This window comes from Rhodotorula toruloides (genome assembly GCF_000320785.1).
Source record: "Rhodotorula toruloides NP11 unplaced genomic scaffold Scaffold38, whole genome shotgun sequence".
Taxonomy (NCBI): Eukaryota; Fungi; Basidiomycota; class Microbotryomycetes; order Sporidiobolales; family Sporidiobolaceae; genus Rhodotorula; species Rhodotorula toruloides.
In genome coordinates, this window is record NW_015622998.1 from 61,471 (window position 1) to 78,997 (window position 17,527).

At 61.4% G+C, this 17,527-nt stretch overlaps 8 protein-coding genes across 8 annotated transcripts; 4 read left to right on the forward strand and 4 right to left on the reverse strand.

Annotated features, from left to right (window-relative positions):
- Nucleotides 1–53: 53 nt before the first annotated feature.
- Nucleotides 54–1,597, reverse strand: RHTO_05894 (uncharacterized protein; the record flags this gene model as incomplete). Its single annotated transcript, XM_016419555.1, has 4 exons — nucleotides 54–403; nucleotides 465–1,055; nucleotides 1,138–1,426; nucleotides 1,487–1,597. 4 exons carry the CDS (start codon nucleotides 1,595–1,597, stop codon nucleotides 54–56), a joined length of 1,341 nt encoding a protein of 446 aa, XP_016269616.1.
- A 632-nt stretch (nucleotides 1,598–2,229) lies between these two features.
- On the reverse strand, nucleotides 2,230–3,439 carry RHTO_05895 (ubiquitin carboxyl-terminal hydrolase L3; the record flags this gene model as incomplete). The annotated part of the gene is made up of 7 exons (XM_016419556.1): nucleotides 2,230–2,322; nucleotides 2,395–2,526; nucleotides 2,629–2,715; nucleotides 2,775–2,818; nucleotides 2,882–2,944; nucleotides 3,001–3,251; nucleotides 3,408–3,439. 7 exons carry the CDS (start codon nucleotides 3,437–3,439, stop codon nucleotides 2,230–2,232), a joined length of 702 nt encoding a protein of 233 aa, XP_016269617.1.
- Nucleotides 3,440–3,630: 191 nt separating this feature from the next.
- Nucleotides 3,631–6,252, forward strand: RHTO_05896 (T-complex protein 1 subunit beta; the record flags this gene model as incomplete). Its single annotated transcript, XM_016419557.1, has 12 exons — nucleotides 3,631–3,657; nucleotides 3,764–3,787; nucleotides 4,157–4,376; nucleotides 4,436–4,520; nucleotides 4,576–4,647; nucleotides 4,706–4,986; nucleotides 5,082–5,170; nucleotides 5,233–5,490; nucleotides 5,557–5,817; nucleotides 5,875–5,974; nucleotides 6,034–6,156; nucleotides 6,215–6,252. 12 exons carry the CDS (start codon nucleotides 3,631–3,633, stop codon nucleotides 6,250–6,252), a joined length of 1,578 nt encoding a protein of 525 aa, XP_016269618.1.
- A 209-nt stretch (nucleotides 6,253–6,461) lies between these two features.
- On the reverse strand, nucleotides 6,462–10,653 carry RHTO_05897 (transcription initiation factor TFIID subunit 1; the record flags this gene model as incomplete). Its single annotated transcript, XM_016419558.1, has 13 exons — nucleotides 6,462–6,722; nucleotides 6,776–6,859; nucleotides 6,913–7,039; nucleotides 7,100–7,613; nucleotides 7,676–8,078; nucleotides 8,139–8,388; nucleotides 8,473–8,636; nucleotides 8,695–9,009; nucleotides 9,073–9,284; nucleotides 9,367–9,542; nucleotides 9,602–9,723; nucleotides 9,781–9,986; nucleotides 10,047–10,653. The coding sequence occupies 13 exons, from the start codon at nucleotides 10,651–10,653 to the stop codon at nucleotides 6,462–6,464; spliced, it is 3,441 nt and encodes a 1,146-aa protein (XP_016269619.1).
- Nucleotides 10,654–11,164: 511 nt separating this feature from the next.
- RHTO_05898 (uncharacterized protein) lies at nucleotides 11,165–12,099 on the forward strand (the record flags this gene model as incomplete). The annotated part of the gene is made up of 3 exons (XM_016419559.1): nucleotides 11,165–11,490; nucleotides 11,546–11,723; nucleotides 11,776–12,099. The coding sequence occupies 3 exons, from the start codon at nucleotides 11,165–11,167 to the stop codon at nucleotides 12,097–12,099; spliced, it is 828 nt and encodes a 275-aa protein (XP_016269620.1).
- Nucleotides 12,100–12,469: 370 nt separating this feature from the next.
- RHTO_05899 (BTB/POZ-like domain containing protein) lies at nucleotides 12,470–13,365 on the forward strand (the record flags this gene model as incomplete). Its single annotated transcript, XM_016419560.1, has 3 exons — nucleotides 12,470–12,771; nucleotides 12,827–12,995; nucleotides 13,060–13,365. The coding sequence occupies 3 exons, from the start codon at nucleotides 12,470–12,472 to the stop codon at nucleotides 13,363–13,365; spliced, it is 777 nt and encodes a 258-aa protein (XP_016269621.1).
- Nucleotides 13,366–13,795: 430 nt separating this feature from the next.
- Nucleotides 13,796–14,723, forward strand: RHTO_05900 (BTB/POZ-like domain containing protein; the record flags this gene model as incomplete). Its single annotated transcript, XM_016419561.1, has 3 exons — nucleotides 13,796–14,121; nucleotides 14,176–14,347; nucleotides 14,406–14,723. The coding sequence occupies 3 exons, from the start codon at nucleotides 13,796–13,798 to the stop codon at nucleotides 14,721–14,723; spliced, it is 816 nt and encodes a 271-aa protein (XP_016269622.1).
- A 397-nt stretch (nucleotides 14,724–15,120) lies between these two features.
- RHTO_05901 (SH3 domain protein) lies at nucleotides 15,121–17,276 on the reverse strand (the record flags this gene model as incomplete). The annotated part of the gene is made up of 4 exons (XM_016419562.1): nucleotides 15,121–15,405; nucleotides 15,482–15,747; nucleotides 15,859–16,605; nucleotides 17,099–17,276. The coding sequence occupies 4 exons, from the start codon at nucleotides 17,274–17,276 to the stop codon at nucleotides 15,121–15,123; spliced, it is 1,476 nt and encodes a 491-aa protein (XP_016269623.1).
- Nucleotides 17,277–17,527: the final 251 nt, after the last annotated feature.

Consider the following 17,527-nt stretch of genomic DNA (forward strand, 5'->3'; position numbering starts at 1 on the left):
AGAACTGACGATGCGGAAGGATGAGCGAGATGTACAAGTGAATGCGAAGGGGTTCAGGCGACTGGTTTTGGGTGGACAGCGATCCATGGCGCCTTCGTTTCGGAGACTCGACTGCTCGGCACCGCCTTGCTCAGGCAGGAGTATGAAGGCGTCCTGGCGGGAGTCGGCGGGAGCGAGGGAGTCGAGTCGCTGAGGTCGCGAGCGATCGGAGGCTCGAAACGGACGTGAAGAGCTGGGCGAGGGCAGACGGCGGCTTTTGAGTGGGCAGCAGGGGTAGGACGAGGGGTGACGGGGCGCTCATTGACCGAGAGTGCGGCCATGAGCGAGACGGGCGGGACGGCGAGTCGCGCGGGCGAAGGGCCGCGCGACGACGGCGGCGACCTGGAGGCATCTCTGTGTTGGGCTGCAAAACAAAAAGTCAGTCCTGTGTGCAGCAGGGACGGGAGGAAGCGAGCGAAACTCACTAGGGAGCATGAAGGCTTCGCCAGTCGAGCCATTCCTGCCGTGCCGCCTCACGCCGTCCGCCGACAAAGATGGAGCCGGCGAGGCGTTCCTCCGTTTCCCATCAGAAGCGCCGTCCGTTTGGCCCGACTTGTCGGTCGCGAAGTAGTCATTGAGGCCGCGGAAGTGCAGCGACTCGTGGCGAGCTGGCGGAGCGACCGGTTCTTCGCGCTCGCCGTCGAACCCGACTTCATGCTGGGACGGCTGACGTCGAAGTCTGTCGCTCTGCTGCGTCCTAATGCTGGCCGAAGCGGGAGAGTGCGGAGGCGAGAGCTCGTCGAGGAGGCGAGGTGAACGTTCGGGTGTCGCATCACGCGACCTGGCGGTGCGGTAGTTCGACAAGGCCGAAGAAGACGGCGCAGGGCTGAATATTCTCGCCGCAGTGTCGACGACGACGCTGGAGCGACGCGACGAGGTGGGCGAGAAGGATGGGGAGAGGGTCTGGGCGGGAGACGGCGGTGCGGACGCCAAGAGGTGGCCATCGGCGTGAACGAAGACGTGCGAGAGAGTCTTCGGCGAGTCCGCTGCGAGAGACTGGACGATGCGCTGGAAGTCTGCGCCAGGTCGACGTTCGACAAGTCAGCGACGGATTTCCCGAGAGACAAAGCGAACGCAGGTCAAAGCGCGGAGTCTCACCGAGCTGCGCATGCGCTAAGTCGTCCAGGAACGGCGGGGATACGCTCTCGGCCCCGGCAAGGTCCGCGGAAGGGTCGAGCGCTTGTCGAAGCGCTGGCGACGCGAGAGGCGAAAGACTCGCAGCTGATCTGATGCGGCGCAGTGGGGCGACGGCCTCGGCAACGACGCTCGAACCAGGCTGGACGAGCGACCAGGCTGAAGGGAGAATGCGAGCGCGAGGTGTCGAGTCGTGAAAGAAGAGGACCGGCAATCCGCCTGCAAGCTCGAGCTCGACTTCGCTCTTCACGTCCTGCGAGTGTGAGCGCTGTATGAGTGCGCGTGAGAACTGGAGAGGGCGAGCGAGACGCACCTCGTACGAACGCAGCGAGCCATCGTCATTGTACAACCCGAGCTGGCCCTCGACCTCACCATCGATCCCGACGAGCCTGACGCACACCATCTTCTGGCTGAGAGACGGCATGAGGCGAGGTGAGTAGGGTGGGTCGAATGACGAGGGGGAGAGCAGAAGATGAGGGTGAGGATGAGGAGGGAGGTCGCTGGACGAGGGGGAGCAGCTGACTTGAGGCGGGTGGGTGATCGGCCAACGACGAGCCCTTTGTTCAGCAGCTCGAGAGGTGATGAGCCGGGAGCAAAGAGCCCCTCGCTCGAACCGTGTCGAGAGCCAGCGAGGAAGAAGCGATGGCGAGAGGGTCGATGGCGAAGGGAGAAGGGTGAGCTAGACTCGCGCGCTCGGACAAAGCGCAGAGAGCGCGCGAGAAGGTGGCTCCTGAGTGGCGATTGGACCGACTCGTGGGAAGAGAGGAGCTCGAGGCGGTCCAAGCGAGGCGGAAATGGCGGAGAAAAGGCTTTAGAGCTCTTGAAACGCGACCATCGGCGCAGGCGAGTGCTGTGCCGCTTTGCTGCGATGAACAGAGTCACAAGGGATGAGGCGGGATAAATGACGGCTGGCGAGGCGAAGATCAGCTTGTGAACGCGTGAGCGGCGAGAGAGAGGCGCACCTGAAGTTGCAGGGCTCGCCGTGGCCAGCCAGTCGCAAGAATACAAGGGCTAGGAACACAAGGTTGCAAAGGTACGAAGAAGCAGTACGAGAAGTTAGTCGTCCTCAGTTGCCGGGCTGAGCGCGACGAGGTTGAACTGGATGCTCTTCGTTAGCTCCATGATGCGCTTGACGACCTCGACCGTGTCCTGTGCGCCATCAGGGTCGGGCAGTCAGCATCTAGAACAGCAAAGCTTGATCAGTGTGAGCGGGCAACGCACATCCAGCAGACCCTTCTCGATCTTGCCGTGGTTGATAGGACTGTTCCGTCGTCCGTCGAGCTCGATGAGGAAACCCTTGTGCTCGACAAAGGTGACGAAGTGCAGGTCGGTGTCGTCTTCAAGGGCCGGCGCCTGCGGAAGAGTCGGATCCGTGAGCGAACGGTTGCACATCGCCAATGCCACGCAGCCAGTCCTGACTGGTTTGCGTGGCAGTAGGGATTTGTCGCAGCTCACCGCCGTCTGACCCGTCTGCGCCGCTTCCTCGTGCACCGACTCCAGCTCTTTCGCCGTGGTCAACAGCTGGGCGCGCTCAAGCGGGGTCTGTCGAGACAAGGACAGTCAGCGATGCACGTGGAACGTCAGCACGATTCGTCATGTACCTTGTCCTTGCACTGAGCGAAGAGCTCCGTAAGCGGTCCTTCCTCTGTCGCGCGAAACAAGACTCAGCGGATCGAACTGGATGAACCGGGAGGGAGGAGGAACGCACTGATGGGCACATCGACGTTTGCGAGAGTGTGCAGCAGCGCGAAGGTCCCGCATGCGTTCGCGACTGCGGGAACGGGACGGTCAGACGGATACATGCGGAAGGGGAGAAGCGAGACGCACTGGTTTGCTTGAAGTAGATGACGTCCTCCACACCCTCGACACCCTCTTCAAGCACCTTTTCGTCCTGCTCCTTGCGCATCTTCTCGTACTCGGGGGTGACGGGGAACAGCATCAGAACAGCCTTGACGGGCTGTTTGACGAATTGGAGGAGCTCTGGGTCGAGTCCCCAGATGTCGGTGAAGTGGTAACCGTTCGGAGGGGAGGTGTCGAGGCCCAAAGAGGCGGACCATTTGTTGAAGGATTCGGGATTGCTGTCGGGGCGAGAGGCGGAGGAGGATTACGAGGGAAGGAGCGAGAGTTGCGTCGCGGGTCGTCGGTTTCGGGGATAGAGCGGGAGAATCGGCAGACCATAGAAGGAGCCACATCGTCAGCAGTGCCTCATGTACAGCCTGAGAGCCTGTACCCACGATTCGAGGGGAAGCCAGCGGGGGTCGTCCATTGCTATCGCGACAGCGGTTCGGGAATCGAGGACTTGGCGAGGAGGTCTGAGTGGTTATATAGCGAGCTTCGACGAGTCAGACAGCCAGCAGAGCGCCGTTGTAGCGAGCAAGGGAGCTGTTCAGGTCGAAGAGAGGCGAACGGACGGGTTGGCTCGTCCTCCTCATCGCGACTCGCTCGTTCGGCTGCAAGATGGCCGCCAACATTCTCAACGCAGAGGTACGTAGTCGTAACACGCGCTCTCGCAGCGCCCGACGGCGTGCGAGGCGTCGTCGCGCTCCCTCATCTCCCTCGACGGACCGCTGACATCTCGCTCGCCACACAGGCTACGCAGGAGCGCGCAGAGAATGCAAGTCGACTGCTCAGCCTGGATAACATCTTTCTGCTCGGCGGCGAATCCACAGGAGCGCGTTGTCGACGGGCTGACACGCTTGGAGAAGCACGCGCCGCGATGGGAGGGCTGGACGGGCGAGGGGAGGAATGGCGGAACAGAGGAGGGTCTTGTGGCGTCAGAACGGCTGCTGAGGGAGATCGCTGGCCATCAGAACGCGGGCGAGGGTTAGAGAGTACTTGCGCCTCCGGCTGATGGACGGATTGTCGGGGATGAAGGGAGGCTCGCTGGCTGAGAAATGGGCGGTTGCTTGTCGACATGCGGTCGGAGCACGCGTACAATGTCCTAGATTTGCGGGCTCGCTGACCCCGCTCCTCTTCCCTACAGGCCCGTCTCTCCTCCTTTGTCGGCGCTCTCGCTCTCGGTGACCTCGTCAAGTCGACCCTTGGTCCTAAGGGCATGAACAAGATTCTCCATTCGGCGTCGACGGGCGAGATCACCGTCACGAACGACGGCGCGACCATCCTCAAGTCGATTGCGCTCGACAACCCCGCTGCGAAGATCCTCGTCAACATCTCGAAGGTGCAGGATGACGAGGTCGGAGACGGTGTGTTGATGCGTTCTCCTGGTGTGCAAGTCGACAGAGCTGACATGGACGAACTGCAGGCACGACTTCCGTTACTGTCCTTGCTTCGGAGATTCTGCGAGAGGCGGAGAAGCTTGTTACGATCCAGCGTGTGCACCCTCAGACGTACGTGACTCAGCTCTGGATCGACTCGAGCCTTACTGACGCGTTGATCTCGCAGCGTCGTTGAGGGTTTCCGAATTGCCAGCAAGGCAGCGTTGCAGGCTTTGGAGAACGCGGCGGAGGACCACGGGTGCGTCTGCACACTGCTATTCCGAGCGTATGTACTGACGTTATCCTGCGCTCTCCAGCAAGGACGAGGCGCAGTTCCGGGAAGACCTGCTCGCCATCGCTCGCACAACCCTCTCCTCGAAGGTCCTCGCAGCCGACAAGAACTACTTCGCCAAGCTCGCCGTCGACGCAGTCATGCGCCTCAAGGGCTCGACGGACCTCGACCACATCCAGATCATCAAGAAGCAGGGCGGAAAGTTGACCGACTCGTACCTCGACGAAGGCTTCATCCTTGACAAGAAGATTGGCGTCAACTGCCCGCACCGGATGGAGAACGCCAAGATCTTGATCGCCAATACTCGTGAGTCGCCGGCTCGCCGTTGTCCTGTTTGGCTCGCCCTCGAGTCGCGCAAGAGATGTCCTGGCCTTCGTCGACTGACTCTTTTCACCTCGCAGCCATGGATACCGACAAGATCAAGATCTTCGGCGCACGGGTCAAGGTCGACTCGACTGGCAAGCTGGCGGAGCTTGAGCGGGCAGAGCGGGTTCGTCTCTGTCATCCTGGACTCGCGTCAGCTTCCGCTCACTCTTGTTGTGCGTGCTGCAGGAAAAGATGAAGGCCAAGGTCGCGAAGATCAAGGCGTCCGGCGTCACCTGCTTCGTCAACCGCCAGCTTATCTACAACTACCCCGAATCGCTCTTCGCCGAGGCTGGCATCATGTCGATCGAGCATGCCGACTTTGAGGGCGTCGAGCGTCTGGCGTTGGTCACGGGTGGCGAGATCGCGAGTTCGTTCGAGGACCCGCAGGCGGTCAAGTTGGGACAGTGCGACGTGATTGAGGAGATCATGATCGGCGAGGACAAGGTGCGTGCAGTTGTCTTGTATCGAGTTGCCAGTTTCCGAAGTCGCTGACGATCATTGCTCTTGCAGCTCATCAAGTTCTCGGGTGTCGCGGCTGGCGAGGCGTGCACTGTCGTCCTTCGCGGCGCGACAGGCCAGATGATTGAGGAGGCCGATCGCTCGCTGCACGACGCTCTCTCGGTTCTCTCGCAGACGGTCAAGGAGACGCGGGTTGTACTTGGCGGTGGATGCGCAGAGATGACGATGGCGGTTGCGGTCGACGAGGAGGCGAAGCGGACGGAGGGCAAGAAGGCGTTGGCGGTTGAGGCGTTTGCGCGGGCGCTGCGGCAGGTGCGTGCGAGTCCCCCTCACTCCCCTACCAGCATTTGCTGAGATTGGCTCTCGCAGATCCCGACGATCTTGGCGGACAACGCTGGCTACGACTCTTCGGACCTTGTCGCCAAGCTTCGCGCAGCGCATTACGAGGGGCGGAAAGACGCGGGTCTCGGTGCGCTGCGATTCCTTTTGCTAGCGTCGGTCGCTTCTGACGCACATCTCGCTTTCTAGACATGGAGAAGGGAACGGTCGGATCGATGAAGGAGTGCGGCGTGACCGAGTCGTACAAGCTCAAGCGGCAAGTGATCCTCTCGGCGAGCGAGGCGGCGGAGATGATTCTCAGGGTCGACGACAGTGCGTTCTGATCCCTGCCGCTGTTGATCGGACCGTCGCTGACGTCGAGCATTGGCAGTTTTGCGGAGTGCGCCGAGGAAGCGCGAGGGCCACTAGACGCTTCACTTCTCGGGTTCTCGGTTGTCGCACGCACGCATACCTGCAAGCAAAACTTTACTGTATGCGTGGCCGTGGCTTGAGCTACGGCATGTCTCAAAGCCCGCGAAGAGAAACTCCGTGCGAACTCGACTTGCGTGACTTCGGGAGCTGCTGGATTGCGGAAGCGGTACAAGACAAAGGGCGTATCTACAAGCAGTAAGAGACGACTACGCGGAGGGTCCAGCGACGCCAGGTTGCGCGGCGGGAGGAGGTGGCGGTTGCTGGTCGGCGGGAGGTGCGGGCGTAGGAGGAGCAGGTGTCGCGGCGGCCGAGCTAGCTGCCGGAGGCGAGCTCGCCGTACCCGCTGCCGTGTTCGTCTGGCTGAGCTTGACCTTGAGCGTCGGCTTCGCGGCGGCACCCATGGGCGGAAGAGCGAGACCTCCGCCAAAGTTGGTCGGAAGCGCCGAGCCGGTGTCGGTCGACTTGGGCTGCACGATGGCCGTCAGCTCGCGTGCGACGGAGGATACGCCATGCCACGCACCTGGTTGAACTCGGCCCAGCGAGGGCAGAGCTTGCGTGACGTCTTCATGTGGCCACGCTGACCGCAATTGCCGCAGACGCGAGTCTGCGAGATAGAAAGTCAGGACTTGGATTCGTTCGACAAACAGGCGCACGCACAGTCTCCGTCTTGACAGCCTTCTTGCCGCCGACGCCGATCTGGCCGGGAGCGATACCGAGCTTCTGGTTCTTGCGAGCAAGTCGACGCTCCTGGTTGCGCTTGAGCTTCTCGAGCTGCTCCTTGAGGCTGTAGGGGAAGGAAGAGTCAGCGAAACCCAAGAGCCGCAGCCAGTCGAATGGAACGCACCGCTTCTTACGACGCTCGTTCTTGCTCTCATCGTCCGAAGGCAAGAGCTCATTCGCCTCGAGCTTCTCCTCGTCGATAAGCGCGCGCTGGTGGACGTACGCCTTGATGACAGAAGGGTCGCGGACGATCTCCGTCTCCCACTTGCCCATGACGAGGCGCTTGATGCGGAGCGTCTTCGTTTTGCCGGCGTTGCGACCGCTGGCGACGCTCGCCGCATCGTCGAGATCGACCGAGCCAGCTCGACTGCCAGGAGTGCCGGCGCGAGCAGGAGTATTTGCGGCGGAGCCCGGCGTATCGACGGCGGAAGCGGCGAGAGCCTTGTTAGCGGCCTTCTTGGCGGCGATGAGGCGTCCGCGGTGACGGTCCTCGTCCTCCTGCGTGAGCAGCGGCTCGCGCTTCTGACTGAGCGAGTCCCACTGAGACTTCCAGATCCGCGCAATCTCCTCCTTGTAGATCTCCTGCTGCTCCTGGACGTTGTACTTGTGCGCCGACTTGGGTCGGTTCGCCATGTCGGCTGCAGGCGGGAAGCGTGTCAGCGAGACCGAGGGAAGAGAGTCGCAAAGATAGTCCGCTCACCGAGCCTCTCCTCCATGGTCTCGCCCGCACGCAGGAAGATGTCCTTCATCGACGTGCGGAGGAAGCTGAAGGCCTCGCCGCGTCCGGTCGGGTCACCCTCGCCATGCAGCTTGAGCATCGCCTTGTTCGCGTTCGCGTTGACAAAGTTCTTCGTCGTGATCCAAGGCGCGAGCTGTTGCTCGATGTCGAGCTTCGAGTCGTCCTCACCGGCTCCGCCTTCCTCGGCGCTGTTGGTGTATCCAGCGTCCTGGAGCGTACGCAAACCGACCTGCATCGACTCGGCGAGACAGACCGTCTCCGGCTCGGCCATCCTGAGCATCTCGGCCTCGGACGGGATGTGCACCGACGGCTTGATCATCCAGAAGCCCTGGTTGTCGCCCTTGCGGACAAATTCCATGAATTCCTGCGCGGCGTGACGAGCGGTCTGTCAGTTCCGCTCTTTCGTTAGAGCCCGCGGACGCACCTTGAGCTTCTGCCGCATCTGCAAGTCGTTGTGATCGGGGAAGTAGCGGGTCAGGCGGTGGACCTTAATGCGCGAATCCTTGTTCTTGGCAACGAGCTTGAACGCGATGGTCATCAGGCGGTTCTTCTGCAGCGTCGTCACCTTGCGCGAGTGCGGGCCGGGGACTTCGATCTGCGGGTAAGTCTGGCCGACGACGTAGAGGTGCGGGATCGAGCGGATGTAGTAGTGCGTCTCGCCGTCAATTGTGACGCTGTGAGAGGCAAACGACACTACCCATCAGCCACAAGCTCCTTCGCAAAGCAGAGCTCGAGCCGAGTGACAGCCGTCGACTCACCGGACGACGAGAAAGTCCGTCTCGTTCGGCTGATGCTTGAAAAGCGGCGCGCGGATAAGGTTGTTGTACAGCGTTGTGACCGTCTGACCGGGGTGGACGAAGCCGAACATCTTGAAGGGCGACTCGTCCGTTCCTTCGAGGAGGAGCGGCTGGCCGACTTCGAGCTGCAACGGCCGACGGGTCAGCAAGGCAGGCAGACTAGGGAGGATCACTAGCACGCACATGCGGGATGAAGGTGTCCTCGGGTGACTTCTTGCGGTAGTAGTTGACGATGATGCTGCCCATGCCGACGTTCGAGATGATAGGCGGGTGCTCCTCCGAGTACTCCCACAGGACAAAGCTGCTCGTGTCCTTGAGCGTGATGTCCTGCATGCCGCGCAGCGCCTCGGCTCCCTCGCTCTTCTTGATCTTGCGCCCGTGCTTGTCTTTCTTCTTCTTCGAGCGGACCTTGGTGAAGCTGATCGGAATGTTTTGCGGGAACTGGAGGGCGGGGCGGTGGAAGGAGCGGGTCTCGTTCTTCGACAAGCGGGTCTTGTACTGCGAGGCGCGGGCGAGCTGAGTTAGCCAGAAGCCAAGGGAAGCGAAGAGAGCGGAACGCACGAAAGGAAGCTGCAGCTTCTGCGCCGGATAGGCATGCACAACCTCGAGGGCGCCAAACGTTTGCCTGATAATCTGCCGCTTCTGCTCCTTCGGCACTTCGTACTCCTTGTCGTTCGAGAGGTTGAACGGGTCGAGGTCGGCGTCTCGAGGCGCAAGCATCTCGGCGGATCCGAGGGCGTTCTTTGGTGCGATGCGTTTCGGGGCGTTGTCGTCTGCAGTCGAGCAAGACAAAGGGACAAGCATCAGTCTCGTCTCTCCGGTTCGAGGTCGCCGCCGACAGGTTCTTCGACGCACCCTTCGGTTGGTGCACCTCCAGCAGCATCTCTGTGTCGTTGAGGTTGAGGTTGAGGCGCGTGAAGTACTCAGCGCGGGCCGGGTTTTCGCCGTCCCACAAAATCGACTTGACCCAGTCGCCGCCATCGAAGAGAGCGTTGCGATGTTGCAACGGCTTTGGGAAGGCGGAGGCGAGCCTGCGGCTGAGGGAGCGTCAATGCCCGGTAGCTGAGCAGGGAGCCGGAACGACACGCACACTTGGGGCTTGCTGCTGTCGTTCCAGATGATCCGTTCCTCCCACTCGTCCAGCTCCGCAAGGTCGAACGCCCGCTCGTCGCGCGGCATCTTCCACTTCGTGCTCGCCTTGCAATTGACACGCTATTGCTCGCGAAGTATCAGTACCGCTTCTCGGTCGGAAAAGGAAGGGTCACGCACAGCAACCGTCTTCCGGAGCTCCTCGTCCTCGCTTCCCTCCTCCTCGCCCGCCGCTTTGACCGCATCTCGCATCGACTCGGCCTTTGCTTGCAAGAGCATCTGGCGGACGTGCTCGTCTTTCGAAGGCGGGAGAGAGCGGAGAGGGGCGAGGAGGGCGTCCCGGGATGACCTTGCTCGCGGGACTTCCGAAAGCGTAGGGAGGGCAACTGTGCCAAGAAATGAGTAAAACGACAGACCTCAGCGAAAGGAGCGAGCGCTCCACGCACGCTTGACACCGTCCGTCGCTACTCGCCGCTTCTTGCGCGGCCGCATGGCGAACAGCTCGGTGAACTCGAGCGTCTTGCCGTGCTCGAACGACGGGAACAGATCTTTGACGTCGATCTTCTTGGCTGGAGGTGGCGCGAGCTTCTCAACCTCCATCGGCTGGTGCTGAGCGGGAGCAGGCGAAGGTGACCCGAAGAGAGCGTCGTCCATCGGCTCGTCCTTCACCCTCGTTCGCTCATCCGCCGTGCCCTCATCTTCGTCGTAATCCTCGTCAAAGTCGTCGTCCTCTCCTCGCAACAGCCTGCCCCGTCCTCCTGCCGCCGCACTGCTTGGCCCGCTCGCTCCCTTCTTGCCGTACTTCTCCTCGCGCATCTCGCGGTCAATCATCGCTTCAAAATCCTCTCTGTCGTCCTCCAGGTCCTCGTCGTCCAGCCCTCCGTCATCGTCAGCGAAGCGGTCGGCGTAGATCGAGTCGCGGCTGAAGGCGTTCGTCCCCTTGATGCCGAGCTGCGACTGGACGGCGCCGAGAGCCGATGCATCGAGGTCGAGAGAGGATAGGACCTCGTTCAAGGCGAACCCGCTGAGCGTCGAGGCGATGTCGCCGTCCATGACTGGCGCGGGTTGGAGAGGCGACTCGTCAGGTGGAGGCAGTTGGACGGTCGACTGTGCCGACAAGCAGTCTCCAGGAAACTCGAAAGCAGCCTAGAGCACCCTCCTGTGTCGTTTGAGCGGGCGAAGCGAGGCGAACGAGGTCAAGAGATGAGGGAGCCGGTGGTTGGTGTCCTGCCACTCGCTCTCGCGCTCAGGATGGGCTGACACGAGCTTACTTATGCTTCTGGACGATTTGGGGAGCTTGAGGGTCCGCGCCTGCCTCGCCACATCTCCTCACTCCGCCGCCTTCGCCCCCTCGCCATCCCCATCAGTTTGAGGCGAATGCAGGGCTCCTACCACTCGCGAGGGGTTCTTGTACGGCTCGGCGCATTCTACTTGAGCTGCCAACGATGCTTCTTTTGCTGAACAACCCGTCCGGCCCGCTCAGACCCGTTGGAGTGCTCGCACCCCTCCTCTCTCTCCTGCTTCTCGCACTTCCTTCGCTTTGTGCACGATCAGACGCGCCATCATGGCAGACACGATCACGCTTGCCACAGCAGACGACCCTCCCAAAATCCTCACACACTCTCGCGCCATTCTCGCGGCACACTCCACCGTGTTTCGCGACCTGTTCTCCCTCCCAACCTCGGCCGCACCTCAAGCCGAGTCGACCTGCATTGCTCCATCCATCAACATCGCCGAAAGTGAGGCGGAGATTGCCCCGTTCCTTTCGAACCTTACGGGTGAGCTCGGCGGCGAGTCCGTGCTTTCGGACGCCCAGTGGATCAGCGTCGCGCGACTGGTCGACAAGTACGACAGCCCTGTCGCCCGCGTTTTCGTCGAGAACATGGTCAGGTGCGCCCTTCCTCTGCGCATGATCGCGGCCTGCCCACGCTGACGGATCTTGCAGATCATGCACCAAGGACGAGTCGGCTGCGCTTGCGCTCACACTCGCGACATACACATCCAGCACGGCTTTACGCGTGCAGTGCGCCTTTCGCGTACTGGATGTCGCGGACCAGAACGAGGGCCACTTCGATGCAGACAAGGTCCCGCTCTCGCTTCCCGCTCATGTTGAGCATAACTTGGTGCGCGTTACCGCTCGCTTCTTCACTCCTGCAGCTGACGGGACTCTCGCAGGCGAGATGGAAAGAGTCGCTCTACCATCATGCGCTGCGTGTAGGCCTCCAACACTGCCCTGATACAGATTATCCCGGCGTCTGCGGGGACGACCGCTGCAACATGGGTGCTAGAGAGCGAGCATGGCTCGAAGGCATGCGGCGGCTCGCCGCAATCGACCCCAGCCAAGCGCCGCTCAACGCGCCCTTCTTCCCGATGATGGACGAAGGCGAGTGGTCACCCCAAGACTTCGGCATCTGCTCTGAGCATGTCCGAGACTTCATGGACCCGGTCCGGTGGGCTGAGTACGAGTACCGCAAGAAGGCACCACCCTTTCCAGTCTGAACGGCGCGGCGTGAGTCCGCTTCTTCGTCCTCCTCCCCTACTTCCCTGACCTTTCGCCTTGCAGATCCGCACCTGGCACTTTTTCTCCCCTCTCCTACTCCTTCGACGTATTCGGCGCTGTCGTACTAGGCACGAGCTTTGCGCCGGCAGGAGCGGGCGTTCGCGACGTCTCCCCCAAGCAGAGAGCGGCCGGATTGGTTCTTTGCACGGGTCATGAGCCTCAGTGAAGAGGTGCTATCGTCAACAAGCGGCCATTTGCCCTATACAGCTCATTTTCGAGCACGACGAACCTCATCGCTCGCTCGCACCTCGTCCTTCTCCTCCTCTCAACCACTTCGCTCACGCTTCACCTCGCTAGATCTGCTACAGAATGGCCGACGAGATCGTTATCCGCACGTCTGACTCGCCTGCCAAGGAGCTCCGTGCCTCGCGGGCCGTTCTCGCCGCCCACTCGACCGTCTTCAAGGACCTTTTCTCGATGCCGAACACAGCTCGGGACGCCTTCGTCGAGGTCGCTGAGACTGTGGAGGAACTCGCACCCTTCTTGTCGATCTTGACAGGTACATACGACGAGCCGCTCGAGCTATCGGTCGACGGATGGGTCCACCTTGCGAGGCTGGCAGACAAGTACGACGCCAAGATCGCGAGAAGCATCGTCGAGGGCCAGGTGTCGTATGTGTGGCTCTGCACAACTCCCTCAAGCTGGATTGACTCGGCCACAACGCAGGCGACTGCTGAAAGACAACGAGGACGAGGCTCTGACGCTCATTCTCGCTTCCTACATACGCGACGCTGATCTCGCCAAGGATGCTGCCTTTGCATTCATGTTCGCAAACGATGCGGACTGCGCGGTTATTGACGGGTTCGAGATCTCGGCGGACCTTCGAAGGCGCCTCGTGGGTTTCGGTTTACGGTTCTTCCAGTCAACGTCGAATCTTCGCTTACATCCACCGTCTGCAGGCAAGGTGGTGTACCCTGGTTTCTGAACATGCGCAGCGATTCGCCTACAATGTCCCCGAGTATTTCCCGACTTGCGGCAAAAACACCGGCTGCTCCGACGCCGCCGCCAAAGCCGCCTGTTACGAAGGCATTTTCGCTGCTATGCGCGACACAGAGTCTATCAACCATTACAACCCTTACTCGTACCGCATCGAGGCATGCATCAACCGGTCTCGCCTGTGCAAAGCTCATGCCGATCAAGTCCTCAAGAAGATTCGAGCTTTCGAGGGTGAATACCGCGACGAAGCTCCGCCTTTCCCTGCGTAAATTTGCATGGCACACTTGGTGCGTCCTCCTTCCCTCGCAACCCTCCTCAATCGTTGATTAGCTTGCGCCACCAGCTCTTTCCGTCCCTTCACCTTCGCCCTCCTCTCCTCCACATTCGTCAGCTGGTCGTCGCGGTGCTTTCCCGTAAATTTGAAAAGCCATCCTTCATTCACCTCTGAATCGCACAAGACGGCGCTTTCATAGTGGGCAAGCGTCGACCTTCATCTCGGAAGCGAAAGCATTGTCTCCTCCTGCTCGTCGCGAGAGACGGTCTGACTTCTCTCAAAGTGTTCAAAGGGTCCCTTTCAGCCGTGTTACAGCTTGGGAAGCCATCATGCGACGTTGACGAGCCGTTGTCCGCCCCCGCCGGCCCTCTCTTCCTCCTCCCGCTCACTTCGCTCCCGCTTCACCTCGCTCGGACTGCTCGAAAATGGCTAAACAGATCACGCTCTACACCTCTGACTCGCCTGCCAAGCACCTCACCGTCTCCCGCGCCGTTCTTGCAGCGCACTCGACCGTCTTCCGCGACCTCCTCTCGATCCCGACTTCGGCGCCAGACGTCTCGGACCCGGCTCACAAGGACTGCTCCGTCGCCGTCGCCGAGACTGAAGCCGAGATCAAGCCGTTCTTGTCGATCCTGACGGGCGAATTCGACGAGCCGCTCGAGCTTTCCGAGGAGGAGTGGAAGGACGTTGCGAGGCTGGCGGACAAGTACGATAGCAAGGTCGTGAGGGGTTTGGTCGAGAACAAAGTGAGGTGCGGGCCTTTCTGCTCATCCTCCGCCTCGCGGTCGCTGAAGCCGGTCCGCAGGACTTTGACCGACGATGAGTCGGCAGACTTCGCCCTCAATCTGGCCTACAACACCCGCGACCGGGCCTTGCTCACCGACGCGGCGTTCCGTGTTCTCCGTCTTGAGGATGCGAACCTAAAGTTGCTCGTGGAAGAGCGCAAGTCTTTGACTGAGCCGATCAAGCAGGACCTCGTGAGTCCGCGGTCAATCGCAAGCCGCTCAGTCATTGACGCTGGTTGGTTGTCGACAGGCCAGATGGAAGCCCATGTTGCGCGAGCACGCTCGCAAGATTGGATATCACGACGCTCCCGAGTACTGGTCGTCTTGCGGGTCCGGCAGCTGCACCAAGGTACACGCCGAGCTTGCGTGGTATCGTGGCGTGCACCACGCGCTCGCGGCCGACCCGTCGGCGGAGAAGTCGTTCGCTCCCTTCCGCCGCAAGATCGAGGAAGCCGCTGGGCATTGGGAGGTAAGGCTGTGCGCATCTCACCGAGAGGCGCTTCGCAGGGAAGCGATGGATTTCGAGGAGGAGGTTTATCGCAAGACTGCTCCGCCTTTCCCACGTTGAGACCTCACGGTTGACATTGCGCCGTCTCTTGCCTCGACCTTGTCTCGATGAGCCTGCACGATTTGTCTGCAGCTCACTGAACTTCCTTTGCCGCTTGGAATTCATCCCTCAGTCCCGTAGACCCGTGCGAAGGGCGAGTGGCTTGGAACAAACGGAGTTTGATGCTGACCTGCCCAAACCCGACCAAGCCTGCGTTCTGGCGTCTCCCGCAAGCACGCAAGATGGTGTGACGATATAGTGCATCTCGCTAGACGGTACAGGTACATGTCGACAGCACTTGAATGGGCGAACAGCGCGAGAGATGGGTGACGAGTCGGAGAATTGAAGGGTATGGCGGGAGTCGATGCGGGTTACATGCGAGGTATGGGGCGTGGCGTCGATGTCGAAACGCGACAAGTCATCGCGAGGAGTCGTGCGTCGGGTCGGAGGGCGGATCTTGACGGGGCTCGTCCTGCTTCGTCGCCGCTGCCTCGACCTCCTTCGCTCCATGCGCTTCCTTCTCCGTCGCGCCCTCTGCCGTACCCTCCTGATCATGCGCATGCATGACGCCATGCACGTCCCCTTCTTCGCCGGTCGTCCACTCGACGACGCCCTCGTGTGCTTCGACCAAAGCGAGGTAGTTCTCCGGGACGAGGCCGATCTCGCCCGTCAGCTCGTTGTTGACGATCCGCCCTGCTTGGACCTGCAGAGGTGGGGACGGAGCCGAGTCGTCAGTCGCAGAAAGCGGGAAGAACGGGACGCGATGACCGCCAACTCACCCAACCCGCACACTGCCGCTCAAACACGCTGACCAACTCCCCCGCTTCAAGCCTCATCTCCGTATCGAGTTCCGGCTCGAACGCATAGACAGCGCTGTAAACGCCCGGGACAAACTCGCCCAGCTCGTCGTCGCCGTTCCCGTTCGAGGACGGGTCGAGTTCGGGATCGTGGAACGAGTAGCCGTCGGGCGTGTCCGAGTCGTTGTCGGAGAGGTCGGAAGCAGCTGGGAAATCTGAAGTGTGACTGGTGACGAATCCCCAGTGGACTGCGAGCGCGAGGACGGATGTGAGCGTTCTTCGTCTCGACTACGCGCAGCAGCCTTCGCTCGCAAATCGCCAGTCGAGAGCCGCACGAATCGAAAGAGAGAGCAACTCACAACCCGGGCCGACCGCTCCGCCCACCGGTCCATCCTCGTCCTCATCATCCCAACTACTCCTCTTCCTCCCCAGCGCCTCTTCTTCGCGAAACCTCCGTTCTGCCTCAACATCTTCCGGCAGCTGTTTCCCCTCGAAGCGCGGATCTGTCCGAGGATAGGCATAGTCGCGAATGACGAGGAGCGTTTCGTGAGCTGCGAGAGTCGGAGCGGTGGAGGAAGTGGAGAGCTGCGTCCAGCCGGACGTGTCGACTTGACTTGCGCGTCGTGGGGAAGAGCCGACTGCTATGGGGTCGGGATCTGCGTCTTCGGGGATTCGAGGCGAAGCAGGAGCGCCGGCGAGGGAAGGAGACTGGAGCGAGGAGTTGGTCGATACGGACAGACGCTTGGGGTCGCTCGGTCCTGCTCCTGCCGAAGTGGACAGCCGCGAGACGGAGGAAGACGAGCGAGGGCGGTAAGAGGAGGGAGGTCGTGAGAGTGAGGGTGGTCGAGACGGTGGCCGAGAGGGTGGTCGGGAGGGAAATCGGGGCGATGCGGCTGAGTGAGCTGAAGAGGCGGATAGCGGTTGAGGCGCAACGTCGAGCTTGTCGAGCGCGGTGTCGAGAGAAGCGAGAGCGCGAGGATTCTCTGGAAGAGGCGCGGCGATGGGTGTTGCCGGTTCTGACGGTGTCGCAGGTGTCACTGCGCCGAGAGGTGGTACACCTCTTGCCAGATCGGGCGAGAGGACGCTCAGCCGCGCGGCGGATGTGGCTGTGGTCGAAGGCACGAAGCGGTTAGCATGCGGTTCCGGGCCTTCGCGGCTTCGTCCGCACATCAATCAAGTTGTCGGCAGTTCCCTAAGCGTGCCGCAAAGCTGCGCAACACCTTTAGCGCGAGCCAGGAAATCGCCAGACCACTCTGCGACCTCTTCGCCATCCACCGAGTCGGGTGCTCCTGCGCATGTCTGCCCGTCCGAGACCATCCACAAGCCTCTGACGAGCTGCTCTGTCGCTCTCCTGCACCACCCGTCCTCCCGCTAGCTGCTGAGTGAGCGGCCGGGTCTCCGTCGATCGTTTGACCTCGTCAGGCGAGCAAGTCGAGGACGGAGCAGCACGCCTGACTGTGCCGGACGTGATCCAGCGCCAACTCTGCAATAACCTGAGAGACCTCGTCGAGCAGCCACGCCCGCTCGTGCGCCCCACAAGCCACTCGTTGTTGGCCGACCGCGAGAAGGGAAGCCAACAGAAACCTGCACGCGACTCACGCTGCTCGCTCGCCTGTCCATCCACCTTGCCCGCCTTTGCTGGCTCGGACGCGACCGTCTCCGCCTTTCCAACGGTGTCGAGAGGTTGTTTAGAATCGGGAGCGGGGGGAGGTGTCGATGTCGTGTCGTCGCTGGCGAGCGGGCTGAGCGCCGAGGGTGCTGGCGAATCTGGCGGCATTGTTGGCACTCTTCAGCGTGTTCAGCCAGCCAGACTGAGCGGTGACAGCAGTTGTATGTGGGACAAGGTCTCCTCGAGCAGTTTGGACCAGGACAACAGCGTCGACAAGCGTATGTGTGTGTGTTGATGAGCTAGACTGCATCCTACTGACGCCTGTAGCACTCTGCCAGCCAGCCAGCCCGCTCACGCGACCCAGCCAACTCCCCTCTCCTCGACCTCCTCTCGCTCACCGCGCCAAAACAAGGCTGTCG